A 16139-nucleotide genomic window follows, 5' to 3' on the forward strand; every position below is an offset into this window, starting at 1 on the left:
TCACTGGTGTCGCAATGACATGGCTGTAGTACCCCTACAGATGGTTAACTCGGTATAACCCTAAATCACACTAAGGGTCCAAATAAAATAATTCTCGCAGAATTTAAAATCATCTCAGACAAATAATTGAATTTCCAAAATAGAGGGTGTCATAGATAAATTTTGAAAACCGCATAAACAGATATTTAAAATTTCCAAATCAATTTTAAAATAATTTTCGGAAGTCAGAAAAAGTCAAATCAAATATTGAATGAGCAGGTTACAGAAGAACTGAACTAATCAAATATTTCTAAATGCTAAGTGGAGTAGCGCTGAATAAAAAGGGGACAGAGTCCGTACTTGGAATATCGAAACTAAAATACTATCAAGATCCGCAAACAATCCGGTAAATCCCCGACCCGCAATCTAAATACAAAATTATAATTTATGATTAATATGCATTTTATTTAATCATTTAATAATTAATCATTACTACTTAAAATCTATTTATGTAACCTTTAATCATGTAACTAACCTATACAGTACAGTTTTGACACATGATAATCAACTAGGCTGAACAAAACTACATCATTGTATTCTAGTCTATTGCGATACGAAAAGGTGATCATGTAAATAATTTAATTGATAAACTAACTATTACCCCAAAATGTATAAGTCCCCGAAATAGTATTAAAATTGAGAGGACATGTACTACCTGACCAATTAATCACCTGACCAAATAATAATATAACAACATATTACTCTATTAATTTACTAATAATACAAGTCATAATAAAATTAAGCAAAACAAATACTTATTTAAATAACGTATGTTTGGCCTTAAATATGTACATCCTCACCTAAACGTGACATAGCTCACATTCTTTTTATATAGTAACTTACATAATTTTAACGACTCAAAATATACATCTAATTTATGTATTTTATGATGCAAATTACAAGACATTTCATTGATTACACAACTCAGCTAGCACAATCTTTGGGGAAAAATAAAATAAAATCATGTATCAAAGAACAAACTAAAATAATATTTAATTATGAAATGAACTTATATTAAAATAATCACCGCATGATATTAATGGTTAAGAAAATATGAAAACACACCTTGAATAAACTAGAGACCATTAAATTGATATACAAGATAAGTGATAAAAGAAACACACACAGGGGAACGCCACACACAAGATGATGTAGATAATATAATATTCTTAAAACTTATTCTTTGTTGATGTTGATGTTGTAGAACCTAGCACGCGAATAACAAAAGCAAATATTATATTAACCTAATAATATACTACAAGAATTGCGTGTATGCTATTCTCAACCATATGACACATAAAAGAGTACCTTTTTGATTTACTATAAAGCTATGACAATCTATCTTCGTTATTAGTCCCTTGCCTCTCTCTACTTTGCTCTGCCTTACTCTTCTCTGGGGAATCCACTGCCTCTTCTTTGTTTTTCTTTTTTTTTTTCTTTTTCACCTCGGCGGCCTATTAAATTTCAAGGTTTTGATAATAATGTGTGAATCTTGTTTAAGAGATGTGCTGATTATATATATAGATCATGTATCACTCCTTTTTCTAATCTAATTACCAAATCAAAACAAATTCTTTTATAACTCTTATTCTAAATTAAATCAAATTCTTCACTTCTATTATTATTATTATTATTATTATTATTAAATTTCACGTATATTACATATATACCCCCTTAAAAAGGATTCCGTCCCCTGAATCAAACGAAACTAAATACTCATACTAGATTCGAACAAATGCGAATATTTCTCACGGATAGATTCTTCTAACTCCCAAGTCGCCTCTCTCTCAGAATGATTTTTCCACAAAACCTTCACAAACGGAATGGTGTTCTTCCTCAAAACTCGCCCTTCTCGAGCTAAGATAGCCTCAGCTTCTTCCTCACAAGAAAGATCTTCTCTAATCTTATGCAATGGATACTGAACTACGTGTAATGGATGATATTTATAGCCCCTCAAAACAGACACATGAAACACATTATGCACATGAGATAGTTGTGGTGGCAACCCAACTCTATAAGATACTTCCCCTACTTTCTCCATAACGTCGAAAGGGCCAATATATCTTAGACTAAGCTTTTCCTTCATACCAAAATATTTCACACCCTTACAAGGAGACACCTTCAAGAACACATGATCACCTAGCTCAAATCCACCAAACTTCTGATGTTGATCCGCATAACTCTTTTGACGAGATCGAGCTTCCTTTAAACTTTCTTTAACTTTCTCCACCTTCTCATTAGTGATTCTAACTAGCTCTTGTCCTTCAATGACTCTCTCTCCAACCTCATCCCAACAAGATGGTGCTCTACACCTCCTACCATATAAAGCCTCAAATGGTGGCATACCAATACTCGCGTGCCAGCTATTATTGTACGCAAACTCGACAAGATACAAATATTTATCCCAATCACCTGTCCACTCCAAAGCACAAGCCCTCAACATATCTTCCAATGTCTGAATCGTCCTCTCCGATTATCCATCGGTCGTTGGATGATAAGTTGTACTAAAATTAAGCCTTGTACCCCAAGCATGTTGGAAACCCTTCCAAAACCGTGATGTAAATCTCGTATCCCTATCAGAAACTATCGACACAGGTACACCATGCACTCTAACAATACCTCGCAGAAAAATCTCTGTCAACTCATGAACATGAGTAGTCTCTCTAATAGGCAAGAAGTGAGTGGACTTAGTAAGTCTATCAACCACCACCCATATGACATCGTTCTTCTCGAAAGTCCTCGGCAAATGAGTCACAAAATCCATAGTAATGTTTTCCCACTTCCAAACTGGAATATCTAGCTGCTGCAACAATCCACTAGGCCTCTGATGGTCTATCTTCACTTGTTGACATGTAAGACATTTTCCCACAAATTCTGCTATATCTCTCTTCATTCCACTCCACCAAAAGTGCTTCTTCAAATCTCCATACATCTTGGTGGAACCAGACCTCATGTGGTGTAATAGATGACAAAGCTCGTATGGGTAATTTGTTTAACACATAAACAGCCTGCCTGACAGCCTCCCCCTAAAAGTTGCTGGAACTTGTCTCTCTTTTAATATACTCCTCGCCATAGCTACAACGGTTCGATTACGGCGCTCTACAACACCGTTTTGTTTTGGTGTGTAGGGCCCTGTATAGTGCCTCAAAATCCCATGTTCATTGCAAAATGTTTCGAACTTCTTAGAGCAAAATTCTCCCCCCGGTCAGATCTCAAAACCTGTATGCCCTGTTTTGCCCCATTTTCAACTAACAACTTGAATTTTTTAAAGCCTCAGATTTTGATTTTAACATATAAACCCACATCATATGTGTATAATCATCAACGGTAAGCATACAAAATTGATTATCAGCTGGGGTAGATGGTGTTATTTGTCCACACAAATCGATATAAATCAATTCAAGACCGTGCTTTGCAACAAAACTAGTTTTAGAGGGAAATGGCTTACGAGTTTGCTTTGACATGAGACATCTGCTGCAATTTTATTTGGGCTGAACTAGTGAAGGTAGACCATGTGCCATCTGATTTTTACACATCACATTCATTGCTTTAAAATTTACATGGCCCAGGCATTTGTGTCATAGCCACGGAGCCTCCTCACCTTGTGTCAGTAAGCATCTGTTTCGGGCTTCTTTAATTTGAATTTTATATATACGATTTCCAGATCTCTTCACCTGCATAAGAAGTATTCCATACCTATCATAAAGCCACAAATGTTCTCCACTCAATACAACCCGGTTTCCTTCTTCTCACAGCTGCCCCAAGTTAATGATATTGCTTCGCAATGTTGGTATGAAGTATACTCCGTGCAAGTCTCTCGTTTCACCATTATTACACTTGATTTTAATAGAACCTTACCATTTAATCTTGACCCTCGAACCATCTCTAAATTTTACTTCTCCTTTAATTTTTTTGTCCAGCTTCTTAAACTTTTCACGACATCCTGTCATATGGTTACTAGCCCCGTTGTCTAGATACCATATACTTTCCTCTACTCCTTTGCCAATTTTCGAGTCCTCGTTCTCGGTTAACATGATCACCTCTTCTTCAATTTTCTTTCAAACAACCATGAGCAAGGCAGGTTCATCATCTGTCAGTTGTGTCAAGTTCACTTCACTTCTATTATTATTATTATTATTATTATTATTAAATTTCACGTATATTACATATATACCCCCTTAAAAAGGATTCCGTCCCCTGAATCAAACGAAACTAAATACTCGTACTAGATTCGAACAAATGCGAATATTTCTCACGGATAGATTCTTCTAACTCCCAAGTCGCCTCTCTATCAGAATGATTTTTCCACAAAACCTTCACAAACGGAATGGTGTTCTTCCTCAAAACTCGCCCTTCTCGAGCTAAGATAGCCTCAGCTTCTTCCTCACAAGAAAGATCTTCTCTAATCTTATGCAATGGATACTGAACTACGTGTAATGGATGATATTTATAGCCCCTCAAAACAGACACATGAAACACATTATGCACATGAGATAGTTGTGGTGGCAACCCAACTCTATAAGATACTTCCCCTACTTTCTCTATAACGTCGAAAGGGCCAATATATCTTAGACTAAGCTTTCCCTTCATACCAAAATATTTCACACCCTTACAAGGAGACACCTTCAAGAACACATGATCACCTAGCTCAAATCCACCAAACTTCTGATGTTGATCCGCATAACTCTTTTGACGAGATCGAGCTTCCTTTAAACTTTCTTTAACTTTCTCCACCTTCTCATTAGTGATTCTAACTAGCTCTTGTCCTTCAATGACTCTCTCTCCAACCTCATCCCAACAAGATGGTGCTCTACACCTCCTACCATATAAAGCCTCAAATGGTGGCATACCAATACTCGCGTGCCAGCTATTATTGTACGCAAACTCGACAAGATACAAATATTTATCCCAATCACCTGTCCACTCCAAAGCACAAGCCCTCAACATATCTTCCAATGTCTGAATCGTCCTCTCCGATTATCCATCGGTCGTTGGATGATAAGTTTTACTAAAATTAAGCCTTGTACCCCAAGCATGTTGGAAACCCTTCCAAAACCGTGATGTAAATCTCGTATCCATATCAGAAACTATCGACACAGGTACACCATGCACTCTAACAATACCTCGCTGAAAAATCTCTGTCAACTCATGAACATGAGTAGTCTCTCTAATAGGCAAGAAGTGAGTGGACTTAGTAAGTCTATCAACCACCACCCATATGACATCGTTCTTCTCGAAAGTCCTCGGCAAATGAGTCACAAAATCCATAGTAATGTTTTCCCACTTCCAAACTGGAATATCTAGCTGCTGCAACAATCCACTAGGCCTCTGATGGTCTATCTTCACTTGTTGACATGTAAGACATTTTCCCACAAATTCTGCTATATCTCTCTTCATTCCACTCCACCAAAAGTGCTTCTTCAAATCTCCATACATCTTGGTGGAACCAGACCTCATGTGGTGTAATAGATGACAAAGCTCGTATGGGTAATTTGTTTAACACATAAACAGCCTGCCTGACAGCCTCCCCCTAAAAGTTGCTGGAACTTGTCTCTCTTTTAATATACTCCTCGCCATAGCTACAACGGTTCGATTACGGCGCTCTACAACACCGTTTTGTTTTGGTGTGTAGGGCCCTGTATAGTGCCTCAAAATCCCATGTTCATTGCAAAATGTTTCGAACTTCTTAGAGCAAAATTCTCCCCCCGGTCAGATCTCAAAACCTGTATGCCCTGTTTTGCCCCATTTTCAACTAACAACTTGAATTTTTTAAAGCCTCAGATTTTGATTTTAACATATAAACCCACATCATATGTGTATAATCATCAACGGTAAGCATACAAAATTGATTATCAGCTGGGGTAGATGGTGTTATTTGTCCACACAAATCGATATAAATCAATTCAAGACCGTGCTTTGCAACAAAACTAGTTTTAGAGGGAAATGGCTTACGAGTTTGCTTTGACATGAGACATCTGCTGCAATTTTATTTGGGATGAACTAGTGAAGGTAGACCATGTGCCATCTGATTTTTACACATCACATTCATTGCTTTAAAATTTACATGGCCCAGGCATTTGTGTCATAGCCACGGAGCCTCCTCACCTTGTGTCAGTAAGCATCTGTTTCGGGCTTCTTTAATTTGAATTTTATATATACGATTTCCAGATCTCTTCACCTGCATAAGAAGTATTCCACACCTATCATAAAGCCACAAATGTTCTCCACTCAATACAACCCGGTTTCCTTCTTCTCACAGCTGCCCCAAGTTAATGATATTGCTTCGCAATGTTGGTATGAAGTATACTCCGTGCAAGTCTCTCGTTTCACCATTATTACACTTGATTTTAATAGAACCTTACCATTTAATCTTGACCCTCGAACCATCTCTAAATTTTACTTCTCCTTTAATTTTTTTGTTTAGCTTCTTAAACTTTTCACGACATCCTGTCATATGGTTACTAGCCCCGTTGTCTAGATACCATATACTTTCCTCTACTCCTTTACCAATTTTCGAGTCATCGTTCTCGGTTAACATGATCACCTCTTCTTCAATTTTCTTTCAAACAACCATGAGCAAGGCAGGTTCATCATCTGTCAGTTGTGTCAAGTTCACTTCACCCCTTTGTGGCCTATTTTTCCTTGGCTTTTGACACTCCACCGCGAAGTGACCATAAGCTCAACAGTTAAAACATTTGACCTGACTCCTGTCACGAACAATATTTCGACTGTCCTTCACTCGATAATCATTAACCACCTGGAAAAGTGTTTTTCCCATTCTTCTTTAACCAATCTTCTCGTGTTAAAAGGAGTTTGTTGTCTTATTTTCTTTCTTCTACCACTCTTCTTCGGTTAGAAGCAGTTGTGGTCCTTCACTGGTCTCCGTTTGTAATTGTATTTGCTCCTCGTGAGCCTTCAATGAGCCTGTGACTTCATCTACCGATATGGCTTCCAGATTCCCAAATTGCTCAATAGCTGATACAATTTGCAAAAATCTGGTTGGCACGGTTCTTAGAAATTTCTTCATGACATATTCCTTACCTATTATTTCTCCCAATGATCTGATGTTAGTGACCAGACCATTAGGTCTCATACAGAAATCATCGATGTGTTCCTAGTCGTTCATCTTTAGTGCCTCAAACTCTGCTTTAAGTGTTTGCGCCTTGTCTTTCTTGACCTTGTCTGCACCTTGACTGATAATCTTGATCGCTGTCCAGGCCTCCTTGGATGATTTCTTTTCGGCCAAAGCCAACAGTATGTCATCCGGGATCCCTTGGTAGACGATAGTCAATGCTCTTTTGTCTATTTTCTCTTCAATGGGAGCCTTTGGATCTTTAGGCTCGACGACATCCCAGACTCCATAAGCCTGTATAATCACCTTCAATTTTAAAGCCCAAACCGTATAATTTGTCTTAGTAAGCATTGGATAACTTAGTCCATAGTTCCCTTTCTTACTTCTGCTTGACTCCGCCTTCGACTCCATCTTCGTTAGCAGGAAAGATACGTGTAGTAGCTCTGATACCAGATATAAGATTTAAACTGAAAATAAAGATACTGAATCAATGATCACAGATATGGAAAACTTGCAACTTTGTTATTGATAACAGAAAATGGAAATACAGAGTACATAATAGCAAAACTCTAAACACGTTCATACAAATTAGGTGCTGATCCTAGTTTTCCTCCACTACTCTCCTAAAAACAATCAACTACTTTGACTTATTCAAAATATTCCAACGTTCACAAATAAACACTGGTTTATTTCCTAAACAATTCGGACACATCGATATTAAATACGTTTAAATTAAATAAAGTCTAACATATATCAAGAAACTACTTGCCCCACACAACACCTACAACACCTGCACAAATTGCTAGTCATACTCGGAAGTTTGGATTGAATAAGAATTGAACTCCTAGCGAGAAAGGAAAAGGCGAGGCTAGTATCTGAACCTAGCTTTTGGATTCTCAGAATTTGGTGCCAAACTAAGTCCTCCAGGAGTATTTTATTTTAAATAATATCAACAATTACAATAATAATACTAGTTACTCTGGGTTTGTTAAACTAATAATAATGAGGATGGTTTCTATTTTGTGTAGAATGATCCTGTTTGTTTTAAAAATATGTAATAGTTAAGTATTTTATTTATATTATGTAACATACATAATACCCACAATAATGCATCAGTATAAATAAATTGGTGTAAAATTTATCCCCTTTTTCTTACTTACGTTTGGTTAGTAGTAATTAAATGGACAAAAAGTAATGCATTTTGACACATGAAAAAAATCATATGAAAAAAATATTATATGTACAAATATCAAATTTGTAAATCAAATTTTGTTTTGATTATGACATTAAATTATTTAAGGCATGAGTGCCCTTTATTTTTTGATAAAAATTGTAAGTTGCATAACAACTTTAACTTATACAAGGTCTCATACTACTATAAATTATATATAATTCAATCGTAATATATAATATTAATTAATGTATGACCTGAAAATAAAAAATAAGGATGTCACAAGCAAATATTGTTTTATATGGTTTTGCTTCACACTTAAAATAAGGATTAACTAAATTATCTAATATTCTTAAGTAACTTTCATTACAAAGTTATTATTATATATGAACTAATTTATATATTTATTTTTAGTATGATACATGTTCAAAAACATTTTATGTATACTAAATCATGAACTTAAGATAATTGAGAAGAAAATAATAATTTTATTTCACATTTAATATTAGATTTATTAATATGCACTTTGTATATATGCCAAATATGTTTTTGGGATATGTTTTGCAACATTCATAAATTATTTTAAAATTATAATAAATATGTGGTAAATCATGCTTCCTGAGTAGATTATTAACATTTCAAACTCTTATGTAATATAGTTCATGAACTCATTTTTTTAAAACCAATTTTAATATGTGAACTTTTATTCAGAAGTTTTTTTCTAAATAAGTTATGAAACTATCCTAAATAAGAGTGGATGCCGAACTTTCTATTTTATATTTCAATATTAAGTATATAGTGGGACGCTAATATTTTAAACTTAATAATTATAACAAAGCCTATAAATTATTTTAGATATTATAATAAATATGTGGTAAATTATATGCAATATCTTAAAGTTTATAAACGTATTTGCTTACTTATAACAAAGCCGAAAAACCTAAATCATTTCGGCTGTGATTTGTATATCGAATGAATACCTAACCCTAAGCCTAATACGATATTATATAGGCTCGAGATAAACGTGTGCGCTACTTCACGCGTAATTAAATAAAATGCATAATTAAATAAAATGCGTTAATTAATAGTCAAATACGTAACTGAATCAGATTATTATTACGCCAAATTAATTATAATAATTCGTAATAAAAAACGAATTAAGAATTTAAAAGCCTAAGCCCAGTGGAAATTAAATTTAGCAAAACTAGTCCGTAATTATTCGGGCCAATTTTCCGCTACATTCGTGTCCGCACGTCACACACGCGGGCAAGCTCGAAGGCTTCACAAGCAAATGACGATGAGTGGCATCAGAGCTAAGGCTTCCCATCTACGTTTCCAACAAGTGGCATCAGAGCTAAGATTTCGTTCGTGAAAAATGACGACGACAGTGCAACCAAATATTCCAAACTTGACGAGTATAAATTACAGGAACTGGAGTATTCAAATGAAAGTATTAATCGGTTCCTAAGACAATTGGGACATTGTCAAAAGCGGGTATGACGAGCCCACGGATGCAGCCGCTAAAGCAGTTCTGTCAAATACCGAGAAAACTGTGTTTAAGGAGTCCCGGAAAAAAGACAAAAATGCGTTATACACGATTTTTCAAGGTGATGATGAATCCACCTTTGAAAAACTTTCGGAGGAAAAAACATCAAAGAGTGCGTGGGAGATTTTGGAAAAATCATTCCAAGGAGTTGAAAAAGTTAAAAAAGGTGCGGCTCCAAGTGCTACGCTGGGAGTTTGAAAATTTAAAGATGACAAATTCTGGAAATATTGGTGAATTTGTTACGCGTTTGAAAATGGTGACAAATGAGATAAAAAGAAACGGGGAAAGTCTCGATGATGTTCGGGTAATGGAAAAATTACTCCATTTGTTGACAAGGAAATTTGATTACGTTGTTACTTCTATCGAGGAGTCAAAGGACTTGTTCACAATTTCCATTGATGAACTCGTAGGTTCACTTCAAGCTCACGAGCAGCGGATGAACCAGTATGATGATGCAAGCCATCTCGAGAAGGCGTTACAAAGTAAAGTATCCATTGGTGACAGTTCTAGCAGTAGCGGTTCTGTACGTGGAAAAGGTGGCTTTAGAGGTGGTTACCGAGGTGGACGAGGACGTGGAAGACAGTCTTTTAACAGAGGCCAGAATTCTGAAGGTTTTCAATCATCTGGTCATGGTCAAAATTTTAGAGGCCAGGAAGGGGTGGATTGCAACGAGGTGATAAATCTCAATTTCAATCTTATAATTATAATAAATTTGGTCACTTCAGTTATGAGTGTAGAGCACCAAAGGTGGAAGAAAGAAGTCATTTTGCTGCTGCAAAAGAAGATAAAAATGTTCCTCACTTATAAAAGAGACGAGGAAAGCAAGAAGAATGTTTGGTATCTTGACTGAGGGGCCAACAATCACATGACTGGTCATAAAGATTTATTTACGGAGATAAACGAGACCATCAATGTGGAAGTTACTTTTGGTGATTCGTCAAAAATTCCGGTCAAAGGAAAAGGTACAATTACAATTGTGTCAAAGAATGATGAGAACAAGAGCAGTGTGTTTCGAACTAATATTCCTCCTGCATTTCCATTTTTTACGTCTATTAATCCGAATATAATAGCTGTGCTTGATGTTAAATCCTTCTCTCATTTGTTCGATATGGAGCTTGTGGAGAAGAAAGATGTATTGGCCGGAGATTACATGCCGAGTACTAGCTTAACCGGAGATGTTCGTACTTGTATTTATCTTGATACCACTGAGCCCCGACATGCTCAGGTATGCATTTTGTTTTGTTTTTTCCAACTTGTATCCCGTACCTGAGAATTTCAAATTGGAAAATACTTGGGATACGGAATTGTGTACATAATGATATGTTGGGGGTTTTAATTGGAATGAGCTGTTGTATTTTGTATACAATTCTGTACACCTAACACTCCTCTTTTAAATAAAACGTATTTTAGTATACTACCTCGGTTCGACTGTTCCAACGGAATATATACATACATTATTTACACGTATTTCGATGATTTTATAAATATAGTTTCATAATGTTTTTTTTCAATTTTTTTTGAATAAAAGTTTAAATATAAAACTTTTATTAATTTTTTTTTTTTAAAAATAATATTGTGAAATTATACTTTAAACGAGTATTGAAAAATGTGTCAAAAAGAAAGTAATATTAATTTATCGAACTACCCATGAGTTCAAGATGTACTTAAAAAATTGAATTGTTTTTATGAAACAAAAGTTATCATCACCGATCAAGAGTTCAAGTGTCAGGAGAAACATACATGTTTTTGACCTTAGTATTTTTGACAATGTTTGCAGCTGAAGAACTACATATTGGACATCCTAAAACGGAGCAGAAGCATATGGATCTCAACTCTCACCACAAACCTAGACACAACGTGGGAAACAATCTACTCCGACATCTCCAAATCAGAATCCAAAGACGCCGCCTTCGACGTGCCGTTAAAAAAGTTCCTCTTCAGCTTCCTAACTCGGTCCTTAACCGGAGCTGACTCATCAAAATCGCCCGAGTTATCCGAAAAAGGATACACTTATCTGGAACGCTGGCTCCTCATTCAAGTCATCCCAACTGTAAAACTCGGCCTTTGTCAGCCTTTCGAAGAAATTTTTCTCCACTCATTTACTTACCCTTCGTTTCTAGTAAACGGTGGCTATAACAAAGTAGCTGAGTTTATACGAAAAGAAGGTTCACAAGTGTTGCAAATAGGAATAACGGAGTTTGGACTCAGGGAAGAAGATGCACTTCATAACCTTATGTATGTACTAGGGTTCAATGCATTTGGTGGACTTTTAGCTTTTTTCCCAACTCTTATAAATATTCTTGGAAATGATAAAATGTTGCAAGAGAAACTTAGGGTGGAAGTAAGAGATGCATGCAAGGGTGAGTCACTGAGTTTCAACTCGGTGAGTCAACTCGACCAGGTTAACTCGTTTATTTACGAAGCTCTAAGACTCAACCCTCCCGTGCCCTTGCAGTTCGGAAGGGCACGGAAGGATTTTACGCTGAGTTCGCATGACTCAGCATTTGAGGTGAAGAAAGGAGAGGTGATTTGCGGGTACCAACCTTTGGTTATGAGAGATGGGAAGGTGTTTGATGATCCGGAGAAATTTGTAGCCGATAGGTTTACGAAAAATAAAGGGACCGAGTTACTGAGTTATGTGTTCTGGTCGAATGGGTCGCAAACCGAGTCCCCGAGTGCGAATAACAAGCAGTGTCCTGCTAAAGATATTGTACCAATTACAGCGGCTTTATTTGTGGCTCATTTGTTTCAAAGGTATGATTCGTTCACGGTTGATTCTTCTGGCTCCAAGATCACATCACTTGAAAAGGCTAAAAATATATGATCTCGCATCGAATTATGTTCGTGTTGGAATTTGGAAGGGAAACATATGGTTGAAAAATATATTCTTCTGTGAATATATTTAATTATTATTTGTTTTTTAAAATTTATCGTTGGAATAAAAGAACTAAACATTATGGTGTTTGGGTTAGGTGAAATGCCAGCAATTTTTTGTATTTTTTTAGATAATTACTTTGAAAGTGTATTTGTTTTGCGGTGCTCAATTATTCGCAACTGATTGTATATGAATATATATTTTTTAAGTATATATAATGAAATAATATTAGATTTGTTAATGCTGGAATTACAGTTCAAATTTATGAGATCAAAATTTATTTATAAAATATAATTTGTAATAATTTTAAGTTTCTTGCATTATAGTTTTAATTAACACGTTATAATAATTAGGAGAAAAAACAATATTGACTATTTTTGAACTTAAGTAGCGAGTTGCCACATTCACCTTTGAGGTGTTGTTAAACAAAATATCTCAACTGGATATTATTCAACAAAATTCAACTCCATTAATGATTAAACTAATAAAGTAGTTGCACCAAAAAATAAAACTATCGATTAATCATTAAGAATAAAAACACATTATAACTCAGAACAAAATCTATACTGTACTATATTATTATACTATAATATTATAAGCGAAACATGATTTTATTTGGCCAGTGGGTTAACACCTTCCTACAAAGTAGGTTAACACCTTCCAAAATAATGTTTAAACAAATATATTTTAATTAAAAAAATTAAATCATGTAACTAATATAACTACAAACTTTACGAATTATTATCAAAATTAATTTCTCATCGCACTCAACCTCTTTTTTGTTACCTCTTTTGCAGGGAACCAAACACTTTTAAAATTAATTTTAGTAATTCAAATTATTATATAACAAAATAATAATAAATCAAGAAAAAGATTAAAAAATATTAAAAAACAATATCAAATCACCCACATACTCAACTGCTACTCAAGACTTCTACTTTCCCGTAAGCTCCACACCTTTTTAAGATTTCAACTATCTAAATTTTGAATCTTTCGATAATATAACACATACAAAATAATGCATGAATATTTTAACTTCATTAATCTTAATATTATTATTATTATTTTATAATTTATTTTTTTTATAAAATATTCAAAGAATAAAATTACAAATATTATAATTAGTCCGTGGATCGCACAGATTATACGCTAGTATTAATGAATAATGTCCAAAATAAGTAGGGAGGATATGTGTACACACTAAATATATATGGTTGCTGAGTTGTCTTTCAAAGAGTTTACGGGTGCTGTGAAGTAAATGCACCGGGATAAAGTTAGTAGTTCGGATGGTCTTACTCCTGCCTTTTCCCCAGAATTTCTGGCCTACTTTAGGTAAGGAGGTTTTTATTTGCTGCTGAGAATGGTTGAAGAATAATTCTTTTCCAGCTAATCTCAATGATACTAATGTAGTACTCATCCCTAGAAAACAAAATGCTTGTCGATTAAAAGACCTTCGCCCTATAGCTTTGTGCAATGTATTGTACAAGATTTTGTCTAAAGTTTTGGCCAACCGTTTGGAGCGCATTCTTCCCCAGATTATTACAGAAAATCAAGCTGCGTTTGTGCCTGGTAGATGCATCAATGATAACGTCTTTATTTCTTTTGAGCTCATCCACTTTATTAAGAAATCAAATCGAGGGAGGGAAGGTGATGTGGCTCTAAAATTGGATATTTCAAAGGCTTATGATAGAGTTGATTGGAAATATTTAAGGAAAATGATGCATGTGATGGGATTCTGTTCTCAATGGGTCAACTGGATGATGTTGTGCGTAAGGACAGTTTCGTATGAATTTTGTTTTAATGGTGCATCAATTGGTCCTATTATTCCTTCTCTTGGAATTCGTCAGGGGATCCCCTTTCTCCCTACTTGTTTCTCTTTTGTGGAGAGGGGTTGTCATTAGCTCTCTCTAAAGCTGTCGCGGAGGAAACCATTCATGGTATGAAAGTAAGTAATTCTGCTCCAGTAATCTCACATCTTATATTTGCGGATGACTCTTTTTTATTCTTTCGTGCAAATCAGCATGAGACAGAAATTGTTAAGCACATCCTGGATGAGTATGCTCGACTCTCAGGATAATCTATCAATTATCAGAAATCTGGGGTTTTCTTCGGTTCGAATGTTAGGCAGGATAAACATGCTGCAATATCAAGTATATTGGGCGTTAACAATGATCTTCAGTCTGGTTTGTATCTAGGCTTACCTTCTCTGGTTGGACGGTCTAAGAAGCGAGTTTTTGATTTTATTAAAGAGAGAATGTGGAAACGACTTCAAGGTTGGAAAGCCAAGAAAATATCTCGTATTGGTAAAATAGTTTTGATTAAAAATGTTGCAACGACCATCCCATCGTATTGTATGTCGTCCTTCCTTTTGCCGCAATCGATGTGTCATGATATGGAGGTAATGTTGAATAAGTATTGGTGGCAATCGGGATCTACAGACAACAAGGGCATCAACTAGATTGCTTGGGATGGTTTGAGCATGTCAAAGTGTCAAGGAAGGTTGGCATTCAGGAATCTTTATGGATATAACATCACTATTATGGCTAAGCATGTCTGGAAGTTCATTCATATTCTAAATTCTCTTATTTCACGGTTTTTTAAATCAAAATATTTCCCGGATTCTCATATTTGCAGGCACAAGGAATACCAAGTGCTAGATTTATCTGGAATGGAATTCTTACAGCTAAGAATGAGGTGTTTCAGGGTTATCGTTGGATTTTAGGTGATGGAAAGTCGATAAGGTGTACTCGAGACGCTTGGCTAGTTAGTAAAAGTGATTTTAAAGTTGATCAATCCTGGACTTATGGTAACAACAACTTAGCAGTGGCTGACTTGTTCCAACCTAATGACAGGGCTTGGAATATCAGCAAAGTATCAGAGATGTTCTCTAGTGCTGACGCAGCCGTAGTTTTATCAACTAGAATTCCTTTTCTGCCTGCAGTTGACCGTTTGGCTTGGTCTAAAACATCTAACGGTAAATACTCGGTGAAAACAGGATATCAGCTGTGGCACTCTAGGAATGTTGGCACTGATTCTGTTTCTCAATCACCAGGTTGGAGCAAGCTTTGGAAGCTGGACCCCCCTCATAAAATGAAAACTTTTCTCTGGCGTGTCTGTAGAAATAATATCATGTGAGAAGTAGACTGAGTATGAAGGGTGTTCATCTGTCACTTGACTGCCCAATGTGCAATTTAGCTGTTGAGGATTTGGCTCATGTCTTTTTTAATTGTCCTTTTGTCTTGGCTTGCTGGCAATATGTGGGAATAAGTTTTTCTATGCAAGTAATATCCCATCTTGGCTTCTTACTAAATTAGAAACTGCGGATCAAGACCTTTTGGTAACAATTGCTAAAGTATTGTGGGGTGTGTGGTTTTTTCGTAACAAAAAGGTGTGGGAAGGTAGAGTAACAAATGCTATTGTTGTAATGGAGTAGAGT

General features: G+C 35.5%; 2 protein-coding genes across 2 annotated transcripts; both read left to right on the forward strand.

Annotated features, from left to right (window-relative positions):
• Nucleotides 1–10826: 10826 nt before the first annotated feature.
• On the forward strand, nucleotides 10827–12824 carry LOC141704402 (fatty acid hydroperoxide lyase, chloroplastic-like). Its single transcript, XM_074507646.1, has 2 exons — nucleotides 10827–11053; nucleotides 11606–12824. The coding sequence occupies exons 1-2, from the start codon at nucleotides 10937–10939 to the stop codon at nucleotides 12650–12652; spliced, it is 1164 nt and encodes a 387-aa protein (XP_074363747.1). The 5' UTR covers nucleotides 10827–10936; the 3' UTR covers nucleotides 12653–12824.
• Nucleotides 12825–13961: 1137 nt separating this feature from the next.
• On the forward strand, nucleotides 13962–16136 carry LOC141704396 (uncharacterized). Its single transcript, XM_074507641.1, has 6 exons — nucleotides 13962–14035; nucleotides 14127–14272; nucleotides 14551–14648; nucleotides 14796–15101; nucleotides 15338–15755; nucleotides 16018–16136. The coding sequence occupies exons 1-6, from the start codon at nucleotides 13962–13964 to the stop codon at nucleotides 16134–16136; spliced, it is 1161 nt and encodes a 386-aa protein (XP_074363742.1).
• Nucleotides 16137–16139: the final 3 nt, after the last annotated feature.

Source organism: Apium graveolens, unplaced genomic scaffold (genome assembly GCF_009905375.1).
Source record: "Apium graveolens cultivar Ventura unplaced genomic scaffold, ASM990537v1 ctg7795, whole genome shotgun sequence".
Lineage (NCBI taxonomy): Eukaryota > Viridiplantae > Streptophyta > Magnoliopsida > Apiales > Apiaceae > Apium > Apium graveolens.

Excerpts from the sequence above, each read along its gene's own strand:
- LOC141704402 (XM_074507646.1), top strand. The coding sequence starts at position 10,937 with ATGGAGCTTGTGGAGAAGAAAGATGTATTGGCCGGAGATTACATGCCG. Across the intron at positions 11,054-11,605 it reads CTGAGCCCCGACATGCTCAG|CTGAAGAACTACATATTGGA; the intron begins GTATGCATTTTG and ends CAATGTTTGCAG.
- LOC141704396 (XM_074507641.1), top strand. The coding sequence starts at position 13,962 with ATGCACCGGGATAAAGTTAGTAGTTCGGATGGTCTTACTCCTGCCTTT. Across the intron at positions 14,273-14,550 it reads TCAAGCTGCGTTTGTGCCTG|GGGATCCCCTTTCTCCCTAC; the intron begins GTAGATGCATCA and ends GGAATTCGTCAG. Across the intron at positions 15,102-15,337 it reads CGATGTGTCATGATATGGAG|GCACAAGGAATACCAAGTGC; the intron begins GTAATGTTGAAT and ends TCATATTTGCAG.